At 48.2% G+C, this 13,389-nt stretch overlaps 1 protein-coding gene across 1 annotated transcript in view; it reads left to right on the top strand.

The window, feature by feature from the left end:
* The window catches only part of TRPC7 (transient receptor potential cation channel subfamily C member 7), a 151,263-nt gene extending 140,863 nt beyond the window's left edge, over positions 1 to 10,400 (top strand). Inside the window, exons 13-14 of the mRNA XM_028849743.2 lie at positions 6,868 to 6,943; positions 9,543 to 10,400. Coding sequence (XP_028705576.2) covers positions 6,868 to 6,943; positions 9,543 to 9,712 — 246 coding nt within the window. The 3' untranslated portion in view covers positions 9,713 to 10,400. The remainder of the gene's footprint in view (positions 1 to 6,867; positions 6,944 to 9,542) is intronic.
* The last annotated feature ends 2,989 nt before the right edge of the window (positions 10,401 to 13,389 follow it).

The following is a 13,389-nucleotide window of genomic DNA, read 5'->3' as shown; positions in this document are numbered from 1 at the left end:
AACTGATGACCTCGAAAAGCTTTGCTCATTTTGTAATTTGTGACTCCACAGAAAAAGCCTGAGGCGACTTACTCAAATAGTTGTCACAGAAAAGAAGAAACAAAAAGCCAGCCAGTAGGCATCAGAGGAAAGGGACTGAGGGAGCATAGTCTTTGCACATCGGCTCTTGGCTCCACCCTGCTAGGCTGCATGGCATCGTCCTGAGTCATCATCTGCTCACAATAGGAGTAAACCCTGAGATGTCACTAAAAGACACCTGGATGCAGGCTGGACACTAGCTCAGGTGTAGTCGCCCATATTCCTTGGAGATGGGCACTGTCTTCAACCTCATGTAACAGATGAGGGAATTGAGGCTCAGTGGCCAAGGCCACAGAAGTGACTGAACTGAGATCTCTCTGACTCAGAGGGCCCCCCTCTCTCACCACATCATGCTGCCTGGATACTGGCCTATTATTTATCTTCATAGTGTTGCACCAGCACCCTCCTCAGAACCTGTCTTGCCTGTGTTTGACAGTCACCAGGAAGAGACCTATCTGAGCCTTCCAAGCACACAGTGAAGAGGCAAAGAGCAGGAGAAGGCACTGGGGCACTTTTGCTATCACCAGCAGCAAGGACAATTTGAGTGGGGATCTGAATACGGCTCCTCTCTTTCCTTGGGCCCACCAGTGGTCTTCCAAGTAGCATTGCTTTCCTCCCACAGCAGCTTCCAAATGTGCAGAGAACATTAGCAGCCCAATTCACCCCCTGTTTCTTACAATCCAGGCCCTAGGCAGAGCTGCTGTCACTGAGCACATATTCCATCAGCCTCTCACATGTTGTGGCTCTGAGAAATCACTTAGTGTTCCCAAGAAGATAAAAGCACCATCATTCACACACATTTAGTTACTAAGCTTGCTACTTTTTTGTCTCTTCATTCAATTTCTCGACTGTTAGCGTTTCAGGTGTTTATTCTGCTGTTTGTCAATGCTTCTGCTTTTGTGAGGTCTTTGTTGTAAGGGAAGACAGCTCCTTCAGACTTCAGAGGCTTTCTGTGTTGTTTCCTTAGACTCCAGGGTGTCTGGATTGTTATTTTTCACAAAACCATTTTTTGTAATGTGTTTTCCAGTCTGGGCTCTGCAGACCTGAGACCCAACAATGGAGCAAAACCATGATACTGGTGAGATGGCCAAAGTATGCCTCCTCCCCAAGCTCCCTGTGATCTGTTCCAAGATCCAGCTTGTCAGTTTGTTGGGGCAGGAAGTATACAGACCCACATACTCACTCTGAGAGGTATATTTCTTTATGGTGAAACTAAACAAGTGATATCCCAAATAATAGAATCCAGGCACATCCATCTTTCACATACACGCCAATCTTTATGCTGCAATCTGCTCCCCAAAAGCCAGTGGGGAGTTCTCTTTTCCATCTTCTAAATGGCCTTTACTGAAGAGATCAAAGCAAAGAGGATGGACAACTTGCCAGTGCCTATTTCTTCTATTCTTGTGTCTGATAAACCTCAGTTTAATGAATGACTTGTCCTGTGATCCATTTTGTCCACTCTCTTCCAAATGTTCCTCAATTTCTGTTTTCCTAGGTGACCACATTGCTTCCCTCTGGATCCTACCTCATTGGCCATCATCAACATACAGTATGTGTTCTCTCCCTTGCTTCCTTATCTGTGTCCTCATCTTCCCTGGCTGTGCAGGGAGAGTTGTCTCTCTCATAGAAAGATGTCCTGTATTCCCCTTCACCACCAGCAGCCAGAGGCCATCTGGCCCCTTGTAGTCTGGGCTGGGTCTGGGCTGTGGGAACTGTGTGCCTTCCTCTCCAGACGTAGGGCTCTGCTTGACAACTGCTGTTATCCATTGTGCATCTCATCTTCATCCTCCTGAGTATTCTTTTCCTGAGTGATAGCACTAAATATACTTATCTCCAGTACTTTCTAATGCATGGGGCAGGGCAGGGAGAGTAGACACTACCAGGGACATAGTAACTTGGAGAAAGCTTATTATCTCCATGAAGTGAAAGAATTCTATGGAAGATAGCAAGGAGGTATCTCATACTCATCACAAAACATACACACACACACACACACACACACACAGATACACACACATTTCCCCCACATAGTGAAAGAAGGGAAGCTTTCTACGTCCATCTTTTCTATTAGGTTGGGGCAAATGTAATTGCAGTTTTTCCATTTTAATGAAATCAAATAGAAATAGATATCCTATCAAGGGAACCAGCCCCCAGTATTTCAACGTAGGTTCTTTCTATTTTCCATAAGCATCGGCCGGCTGAGAAACAAAGAGAAAGAGTACAAAGAGAGGAATTTTACAGCTGGACCTCCAGGGGTGACATCACATATCGGTAGGACTGTGATGCCCACCTGCGCCACAAAACCAGCAGGTTTTTATTGAGGATTTCAAAAGGGGAGGGGGTGCAAGAACAGGGAGTAGGTCACAAGATCACATGCTTCAAAGGGCAAAAAGGAGAATAAAGATCACGTGCTTCTGAGGCCAATAAAGATCACAAGGCAAAGGGCAAAGCAAAGATCACAAGGCAAAGGGCAAAATCAAAAACTCCTGATAAGGGTCTATGTTCAGCTTTGCATGTATTGTCTTGATAAACATCTTAAACAACAGAAAACAGGGTTCAAAAGCAGAGAACTGGTCTGACCTCAAATTTACCAGGGTGGAGTTTCTTCCCCACCCTAATAAGCCTGAGAATACTGCAGGAAACCAGGGCGTATTTCAGTCCTTATCTCAACCACATAAGACAGACACTTCCAGAGTGGCTATTTGTAGACCTCCCCCCAGGAATGCATTACTTTCCCAGGGTCTTAATTATTAATATTCCTTGCTAGGAAAAGAATTCAGCGATATCTTCCCTACTTGCATGTCCGTTTATAGGCTCTCAGCAAGAAGAAAAATATGGCTCTATTGTGCCCAACCCCACAGGAAGTCAGACCTTATAGTTGTCTTCCCTTGTTCCCTGAAAATTGCTGTTATTCTGTTCTTTTTGAAGGTGCACTGATTTCATATTGTTCAAACACACATGTTTTACAATCAATTTGTACAGTTAACGCAATCATCACAGTGGTCCTGAAGTGATGTACATCCTCAGCTTACAAAGATAACAGGATTAAGAGATTAAAATAAAGACAGGTGTAAGAAATTATGAAAGTATTATTAGGGAAGTGATAACCATCCATGAAATCTTCACAATTTATGTTCCTCTGCCGCAGCTCCAGCTGGTACCTCCTTTCAGGGTCCCTCACTTCCTGCAACAATATCCTCTGTGCCATCCATGTTAAATAGAACTTTTGGCCATTTCTCCAACCATTTCAGGCTTTCTGGTGGCAAAACTGGCTTTTGAAGGTATCAAGTTGTGCAGCATGCACATAACAGAAGGGAAGTTAGGTCTCTATGAGGACATGAAGTTTTTTTGGTTTATGAGACAGAGTGTCACTCTGTCACCCAGGCGGCAGTGCAATGGCACCATCTTGGCTCACTGCAACTTCTGCCTCCAAGGTTAAAGCAATTCTCCTGCCTCAGCCTCCCAAGTAGCTGGGACTACAGGTGTGCATCAACACGCCTGGCTAAATTTTGTATTTTTAGCAGAGATGGGGTTTCGCCATGTTACCCAGGCCGGTCTCCAACTCCTGGCCTCAAGTGATCCACCTGCCTCAGCATTCCAAAGTGCTAGGATTATAGGCATGAGCCACCATGCCAGGCAGGACATGAAGTCTTTAAGAACTGGCAGGCAGTCACACTGCTCTCCCTGAAGGTCCCTGTCACTCTGGGAAGTGCCCTGGAGGTGAGGAGGAAGGCTAAAGTTTCCCGGCACGTCTGCAGTGCTCATCTGGTTCTGCTTCCACAGGAAGCCTTTATAATCCTAATGCACACTGACAGCTTCAAAGTAAACCTTTGCTTTTCTACCCTCTGAGCCCTAGGTCAACAGAAACCCTGGCTCAGGTTGAGCATGCCAGTGCTCAAGAGTGGGTCATGAGCATTCCTGCCAGTGCCAGAGCAGAGACCCCCTTCTTCAAGGGATGACCACTGTATGATGTCACCCAGCCTCTGAAATCTAGTGAGGCTTCCCCCTGCATAAAAAGACTCAGTACCCAGACATGGCCCAAACCCTCTTTGACTAATAGGGGCCAGTTTCCCACATCTCTTTTCCTAAACCATCTTGAGCCTTTATTTTGATGCCCAGATGAAGCCCCAGCCATGGTTTCCATGCTGGTTAAATCTCAGATCTGCCACTTTCCAGCTGTGTGACCTTGGAGAAGTTACATCAGTGTCTGAGCCTCAGTGTCCTCATCTGTAAATGGAGATGACAACTCCCATCTCACTGAGTTTCTTGGAGGAGTCAGTAAGATGACTTTTGTGAGAGGCTGACACAATCCTGGTCTATGGAAGCACTCAATGCATTTGCTTCTTTGCATCTTCATCCTTTCACCCTTCCTCCTGAGGGGCTCCTCTGCATTGAGGGAGACTACAAGCAGGATCTCACCTATCCCAGCCAAATAGGGTTTGAGGGGCACATTTTCTATTACTAGTAAATATACGCCATGGAATGTTCTTAAATACAAAAGGTGCACACCAAACAGGAAGGGCTGCAATTCTGGCTGAACCTATGAAAGGATTTTCCTCAACGTCATTTGACTACCAATCTCTGGCTTATTATTTTACATGAGAAACAGTAAACCTCTTTAATTGATGGATCCAGAAACTGAAGAACCCTCAATTCCTGAGGTTTGCCTTGAAAAGGCAACCAACTTTAACTAGGTCCCTATAATTTTGTGTCAGCCTGAAAGCTTGCCGTGGAAGAACACTTCTGAATTTCTTATTCAGTAAGAATGACAGATACCTAGGTGTCTGTTTTGTTATGTTGTTTTTTTTTTTTTTTTCATGAGAACTAGTTTGGGACAAAGTTTTTGTCTTGTTTTGTTTTTCCAACTCAAAGTGAAAGCAGCATTATTGAGTCTCATGGAAAGGGATATGTGTGTGTGTGTGTGTGTGTGTATATATATATATATTTTGTATATATATTTTATATAATCTCAAAAAATATTTTTTGAGATATATATTTTATATATATCTGAAATATATATATATATATATATATTTTTTTTGAGATGGAGTCTCGCTCTGTTGTCCAGGCTGGAGTGCAGTGGCATGATCTCAGCTCACTGCAACCTCCTCTGCCTCCCAGGTTCAAGCAATTCTCCCTGCCTCAGCCTCATGAGTTGCTGGGATTACAGGTGCCCACCACCATGCCCAACTAACTTTTGTATTTTTAGTAGAGACAGGGTTTCACCATGTTGGCCAGGCTGGTCTTGAACTCCTGACCTCAGGTGATCTGCCCACCTCGGCCTCCCAAAGTGCTGGGATTACAGGCATGAGCCACCGCACCTAGCTTGAAAGGGGTATGTTTTTATAACTTAGATAACTTACTTTATTGACTAGACTATATCCATGAGAAATTCAGCACTGCAGTTTAACCACTAGTAGGATAAGACCCAGGCTTCTCTGAGAAGGATCAGCAGGAAGCAGCAACGGTCAATTCTTCAGCCTGAAATTAGATCACGACTCAAACCACAGAGCCAGTTGGCCCATGAGCCCAAGGGCTGAGGAGGGGCAGCGCTGGCCTGAATGAGCTAAACCCAGTGTTATCCTAGAGAGCCTTTTGGGTTCAGGTGAAGTCTTGGAATCACAGGCCAGGAAGCATCTCTGTGACAAGCTCTTCACGGTTAAAGGGATGGAAAGAACCATAATTGATGATAACGAGTAAATCCTCCAGCTCTTTGCATCCAGTTCACTTACTTTTTATTTGCAAGATGCTTTTCCACAGCCTATGTAGCAAAGCTAGGAACAGAATCAGGTCCCTACAGGTCTCTTCAAACTGGAAAATGCTGCCTCTGTCCTCTTGGTCCCCAGGTGTGAGCAGGTGAGAAGGCCACAGGAAGGGAGGACCAAGGAGCAGGGAAATCCCTTCCTCTCTTCCACAGTGCTCATCTCTTGGAAGATTCAGAAGTCTCGGCTACCCGAGTATTTTTAAATCCTGTGATTTCGCAGGAACCCTGGACCAACTAGCTGGCAAAATCCAAAGTTCACCTCCTGCAGTCTTTCCTACACTTGGCTCTATTCTTGGTGTGTCTTAAGTGTTTATTCATGCCTCGCCTGCTTAACAAATTCGGTATTTGCATAATGAACGGAACTTGAGGGCCAAATCCTTCTCCAGTGTGACTCCGGCAGCACAGTGTCAGGCCTGTGGGAAGTGGTATCTCTGTAAAACCCCAGAGGCCCAGCTGTGTCTGCTTCTGCTTCTGGTAGGAATTTTCCAAGGTACAGTGGACTTATCCTCCAAGCCTGGTCCTAACTTCTGTACCCAGCGGATCTCCTCTCATGAAGCGCACACTGCTCACTGTGACCTCCGAGGGAGGCAGCTCCACCCAGGCAGGCCTGCTAAGTCTTCCCCAGCCCTCCATCCTTGAAATAGAACTGAGGTCCAGGAAAGATGACATGACTGAGTAGGGCAGAGCCAGGCCAAGGCCCCTGGAGCAGAGACGTGGATCCAGGATTTCCGCCACTCCCCACTCCACCCTTTCTCTTTGTCTCTCCCTCTCTGCTTGGCTCAGTTTCCTGCCACAGAGAAGTATCCCAGGTTCAGGTGGACATTGTGTCCTGCAGGGGAGGCTAAACAGAGACTGACCAGGTACCCGCACTGTGCAGGGTACCCCTCCAGAGTGAGGCGCCAGGCATGGGAGGGTCGCCGTGGTTGCTGAGGCTCTTCAAGTGAGGGAGGGGTCCTGCTACACCACGCAGGCTGCCTCTGCACTAGGCCCACCCTGTCTGATCCCTTCCTTGCTTGACATTTCAGAAAATCATGAAACGGCTCATAAAAAGATATGTCCTGAAAGCCCAGGTGGACAGAGAAAATGACGAAGTCAATGAAGGTAAGTGACTGGATTTCCACCTGCGTGGTGATTTAAAATAACACGGGTTCTGCGGGTCTCACCGGCCTACGGCCACGGTGTTGTCAGGGCAGTGTGCTCCTTTCCGGAGGCTCCAGGGAGGCTCAGTCTCCTTGGTCATTCAGGTGTCAGCAGAGTGCATTTCCACGGGGCTGCAGGCCTGTCCCCATTTCCTTGCTGGCCTGAGCTCCAGCTGGGCTGCCGTGAGCTCCAGCACTTGGTCTATGCATACAGCCCCACCACCTCAGAGCTGGCAGCAGGCATCAGGCACTCTCATGCTTCATTTGCCCTGCCTCATCTTCCGTTGTCCCATCTCTGACCCCACTCCTCTACCTTCCTCCTCCACCTTTTTTTTTTCTTTGAGATGGAGTCTTGCTCTGTCACCCAGGCTGGAGTGCAATGGCACAATCTCTGCTCACTGCAACCTCCGCCTCCCGGGTTCAAGCGATTCTCCTGCCTCAGCCTCCTGATTAGCTGGGATCACAGGTGCATGCCTCCACGTCCAGCTAATTTTTTTTTTTTTTTTTTTTTAGTAGAGATAGGATTTTACCATGTTGGTCAGGCTGGTCTCAAACTCTTGACCTCGTGATCCGCCCGCCTCGGCCTCCCAAAGTGTTGGGATTACAGGCGTGAGCTACTGAGCCCTGGCCCCTCCTCCACTTTTAAGGACTCACGTGATTGAATTGGTTCCACCAAGATAATCCAGAATAATCTCCTTCTGTTAAGGGCAGCTGATCAGCAACCTGAATTCTATTTGCCACCTTAGTTCCCCTTTGAGAGGGAACATGACTTACCCACAGGCAGAACACCAGGGATTAGGACAGCGACATCTTGGGAGTGGGGGACATTCCTCTGCCTCCCACAGCAGTGGTGGCCTTGAGCCAACCTTATGCCTCTTGAGTGCAGGATGGTTGAGAATTCCAGTGCTGTACTTCATTCCGTGGTGCGCGTCCACTGAGCAGATGCACACTGCCTTTAGGGTCTGCCACGTGCTTCTAACTGGCCCTGTCCAGTCTCAGTTCGAGGTTCTCAGCATCTAACTGCCAGCCGTGTTTCTCAAAGTGTTCCCCACCTCAGAACTAGCTGTTAAAACTACAGACCCCAGACCCCACCCAGACTAATGAATCAGCATCTCTGGAGTGGGGCCTGGGATCTGCTTTTGGAAAACTGCACCAGGGGTCTCTGATGCACAATGAGGCTTACCGGCCATCTTATTTTCACTGTTTGGGTTATTTTCCAGTCAATTTTAAGCAGTTACTCTTAGATGAAAAGCAAATTACTTTATACCAGGTAATTAATGAGATACCTATGATAAGTATTTGCTACCTAGAAACAGCCTCATCCACGAGTGAAGTTTCTGTTCTCCTCGCTTGGGCCACAGGGAACTACAGAAAGAGCCTGGTCATTGGGTGACCCTCTGCTTCATCCTGGGGCACCCAGCATGCAGCTTGAAGTCAGCCATGACTGAACTGCCCCTGAGCTGACATGGTTTAGGGGTTGACAACAGCCCACCTACCTACTCATAGGTCTCAAACAAACGATGGCCAAGTGTCATGCCAGCCAGCCTCAAGCAGTATGTAACTGATTCATGTGAACATCACTGATCATAAAAGGTGGGGGTGCTCAGGTGTCATGCCATCTAACTTACACCATGAAACGGGGGCTCAGTGAAGCACCTGATAAAAATAGGGGGTATATCCATTTGTCAAAATGGTTCAAACTGTACCTTTAAGATCTCTACCTTTTATGTATGTAGACCATACCTGAAAAATAGATGAGCAATGTTTCCACAGACAGTGGACTCCCACACAAGCCAAGTGCAGTATCTACAGTATTAGGAAAGATCCTTCTGACACCTGTTTGTGGTTAATAGAAGATTCCCACAGCCTAGACCCATTGGACTTCTAACCACAAGGTTCGCTGTGGAAATAAAAGTGAAGGTCCCTGCTAGGTGGTCCCTCATTATGGAAGGAGGAGGCGGCGGGCATTGTCGCAGCTCCTGTCAGCGAGGTGGTGCTGCTGCTGGTGTGGGCTGAGTGGACCCTGCTCAGGTGGCCAGCTCACTCCCAGGAGGCTGGCCAGCTCCATGGCCACCATGGCTGCATCTGCTGTGCCAAGCCATTCTCTCCAGGGTCCTGGGAGTTTCTCTTCTCTACAAATAACTACGGCAGAACAAAACATAGCATCTTCAAAATCAATGCTCCAGTTAATGGAGTTGTTGTCCAGAGTCTTGAAATCTGCCTTTAAAGACTCCGAAACAAACTTTTTAACAAGTATTTTATGAAACAGGTGCTAGACACAATTCACAGCCCTGATCTTGACTCCTCCTTCAAATCCCTAAGGGAAAGGTTTTCCTGGAACGGGAGGAGAAGGGCTTTCTATGGGTCGATGAGTCCTTCAGCGGTGGAGGAGTTGGGTGGTTCTGGGTTCAAATAGAGCCCCCTTTGCCTCACCTTCAACCCTGGTGGGCTGGCCCGGGACCCGACATTCCGCTGGAAGGATGCACATGCCCACATCCGCATAGGACAAGCCCCCAGCTTCCACCTGCTCAGACTCAGCAAAATCTCCTCTGTCCTCGCAGGCGAGCTGAAGGAAATCAAGCAAGACATCTCCAGCCTGCGCTACGAGCTTCTTGAGGAAAAGTCTCAAGCTACCGGTGAGCTGGCAGACCTGATTCAACAACTCAGCGAGAAGTTTGGAAAGAACTTAAACAAAGACCACCTGAGGGTGAACAAGGGCAAAGACATTTAGCAGCCCACATCGGCGTCTGTGACTTCTACCAGCATTCCAAGGCCAGGGTGGATGCCCTGGCCCCCATCCCTGGTGGGGAGGGGTCCCCAGCCCACTCCTCTAGGACATGAAGGGGATCTCCTGGCTCAGTCTCTTGCAGCATGACTGACATCTCCAGCCCGCTGGCCTGCCTAGACCCAGAACTGCTGTGAATCTAGGCGGTTGGGTAAGAAAAGCTATCACGGGAGGAGGGGAGGAACAGTTCCCTGACGAGTGTGAGACCTTTGGTCCAGCCACAGTGAAACCCATCCCTGTGGCCAGAGCAGGAAAAGGCCATCTTGGGTGCACACCTGTGCCCTCCCACTGCAGGTGGGACTGCAGCTCTGGCTGTGTCCTGGGAAGACAAACACCTCAACCCACAAACTCCTTCTCACTCCCTCCCTGCCACTCCCCAACACATCCAAACAGAACCGGGAGGTGACCTGTGATCTATTCTTAAGTGCCAGATGAGAACACAGCCTAATAGCAAAATAGTTCTATTTGTTTATATAAAAAAAAGAGAGTTTAAAAATCCTAAATCGAAAACTGTACTGTAGGTAGCACTGTTTAGAAAACAACAACAAAATCCAAATGATGTATTTTTACCTTTATTAAGATTATCTTGTATTTACTATTTTTACCTAAAATGGAAAGAAATAAAATTACCTCATAATAACTTCTGTGTATACGCTGCCGGGGCCGCCCCACTCGCAGGCCCAGTCTGGAAGTGGCCTTGGGAACCTGTGGCCCAGGGACGCTCTGAGAAGAGAATGGGCTGGTGCGATGGGGGTTGAGTGGGGACGAAGGCACCACCCTCCCGAGAGTCATGCAGCCAGGACCCCCAGGAGCTCCAGCCTCCACCTCCAAGCGCCTCCTCCTGTGCCCAGACCTAAGGTCAGGAAGGGGGTAAAGGAAATGCAGAATAAGTGGAAAGTTTCCTCCCACCCCATTCTAGAACTTTCCTCCATGTGAAAGGAAGGGGAGGGGGCAGGAATGAGGCCTCAAAGTGTCCCCCCACCAAGGAAGAGGCTAAGTGTGAGTAGCGAGAGCAGCCACCAGAGGGCGCGAAGTCCCAACCAATGCCTGTTCCGAGCAGGTGTGGGAAGATGCCATTCATCTTCCGGAAGATGAATGGCATTCATCTTCCAGAAGCTTCCAGAAGAGCCCTCTGGTTCCAAGGAAACACTCCTAGGGCTGGCCAGAAGTATTCAGCGCTTGCTGTGTACTGGGCACTGTGCTCAGGGCTTTGCACGCATCAGTCCACCAGATCCTCACAGCAACCCTGTGAGGTGGGTGATGGTTACAAATTCACATGCCTTGCAGACATCCTAGAGGGGGGGAATAAATATATAATAATTATATATATATATTCATGTGTGTATGTGTAAATGTATATATGTATGCACATGTAGAAAGAAGGAGCTTGTGTTCCAAGATATACAATACGTCTTTATCTTCAGGGGCAAATTTTTTTTTACTTTACTATAAGAAAACAGACGATCAGATGAGGCAATAAACAGAAGTGAGATTGGTGCCAGCATTGATGGGAGTGACGAGGGACAATAACAGACTGCATAGCTGTGCCCTGCCTAAAGCAGGCTGCAGACACTCAGCTCAGCCCATCTTTGCCATAAAGAATATAAGTCCTGTTTTGTCACATCTTCCCAACTACTGAAAAAAAGAAAAAGTCAGCATTTGTTGGGCTCCTGGCAGTCAAGTTAGGCAGCAGAAGATGAGACATGGCTCCATACCTGGGCCTTCCCAACCCAATCTGCACCACCACCTAGTATTCAAGCAAGACAGAAACAGGCGTTTGACGGGTGCTGGGCAGAGTGCACATGCAGGGGCGCTTGACAGACATAAACTCTGGCCCAGGAGGAGGACCCATAGAGGACCATGGATGGATTTCAAAGAGCCTGCAAGTCCTAAGGTGCCCTTCAGACGGTGCGCCTGTCTTTGCGATGGTGCCTTGTTCTGGAGAGAACACCTGTAGCTTTTCACAAACACTCATCTATGCGCCCCCGGCAAGCCACAGATGGGGAATGACTTTACTCAGCAGCTACATGCTAAGCCCCTTGCCAAGTGCTGGGGACAGAGTCATATGTGTCCAGTGTGGCTCCCTTTTTAAACCCAGACTCTGAAAAGGGAGGCTTAAGTGCTTTGTAGGAAGAGCAATTGATTCATCCAGGGGACAAATTGCTAATGCTTCTGGAAGACTGCCTTTCAGATCCCTCATTTATCTTTATTAGAATGCTAATAAACACTTCTGAGATGCATTCTTCAATTTCTCTATCTGCCTTCAGCCAAGGGCAGTTGGCAACCCCATTTTCAAACCATGGGGCACCCTTTTCCTATCAAATCTAAGTCTCAGATCTACTCCTTATAGAGATAAAGGAAAACCAGTCTCACTGAGTAATTAAAAACTGGGAGAGAAAACTGGTACCATCCATTAGGGTTTTAATGCCATGTCTAGGAGGTAAAGGTAGTCCAGGAATGAATTTGTGGCCGCCAGATGCCTATGGGGAAGGGCAGAAGAGGGCCCTTTTTTGGTGCAGAGCTGTTGGAGAGGCCTGGAACTGATGGCTGGCAGAGATCAGCAGCCTGGAGCAGGGAAAAGAGCTCAGTCATCTTCCAGGCACTACCAGTCTCCCTCACTTGCCCCATCTCTTGGGCCCATGCTGAATTAGCCAGGTAGGGGAAGCAGTGCTTGAAGAAGCCAAACAGGAGGGTGAGGAATGGAACCTGAGAGAGGCCCAGGGGCAGATGGGGAGAAAAAAGGGCCCAGGTCCTCCCTGGAAAGTTCACTATCACTCCCCAAGATGTGCACGCTGCCAGAGGCACCCATTTGTCCCCTGCAGCTCTGCACACTTGCCATCATTCTGTCTGCAACTTTAATGTGTACGTTCAGTGTCTGTCTCCACTGCTCCAGGGAAGCTCCATGAGGAGGTCAGGTCTGTTCCATTCCCCACTGAGTACCAGCACAAGGACAAAGAGTAGCCACTCTTGCTGAATTACTTGTGAATTACTGCAGCGCCCTTCTGGTCTCCAGTTTTCTGAAGTTCCTTCAGACAGCATCATTGGGCCCTGAGAAACTCGGTGAGTTTGCAGAACCATAAGCCATCCTCGGCTGTAGCTCAAGCCATTTCCTTTCTAGTTACAGCTTGGAAGGAGGCCCAGCTCCTTGTCCTAACATGGCACACTCTGATGCGGGAGTGGCAGCCCCTGTCCAGGCTTTCCGGGTAACCAGTGGTTAAGCAGTGAGTTCTCCAGTGACTTGTCACATTCCTATGGCAACTAATAGGACTCGACAAATCATAGTGACACTTCCCATGCAGAAGTCCCCAATTAGTCCTCTAAGCTGCTCCTAAAAGACCATGCTCACACACTTGAGAAAGCGCAGTGGCCGCCTCTGCCCATCAAAGCCTATCTCCTTCCCTCCCAGCAAGGCCCAAAGACAGAACATTGGCCCACACAAGCCAGGCAGGGGGAGATTCCCCAAGGCAGGAAAGCTCTGACCAGACACCTTCATGGGGAGGCTGAGACACCCTACCCGGCTCAGGAGCATGCAGCATCTGGTTACAAATAAGCAGCCTTGAGCCCATCACTTCTCCAAGTGCCCATGACTATGTCTGTAAAGTGCAGAGTCTGAGAGCCCCAGA

Source organism: Macaca mulatta, chromosome 6, assembly GCF_049350105.2.
Source record: "Macaca mulatta isolate MMU2019108-1 chromosome 6, T2T-MMU8v2.0, whole genome shotgun sequence".
Lineage (NCBI taxonomy): Eukaryota > Metazoa > Chordata > Mammalia > Primates > Cercopithecidae > Macaca > Macaca mulatta.
The sequence above is the reverse complement of the archived record's forward strand: the minus strand, read 5'-3'. Positions and strand labels throughout refer to the sequence as shown.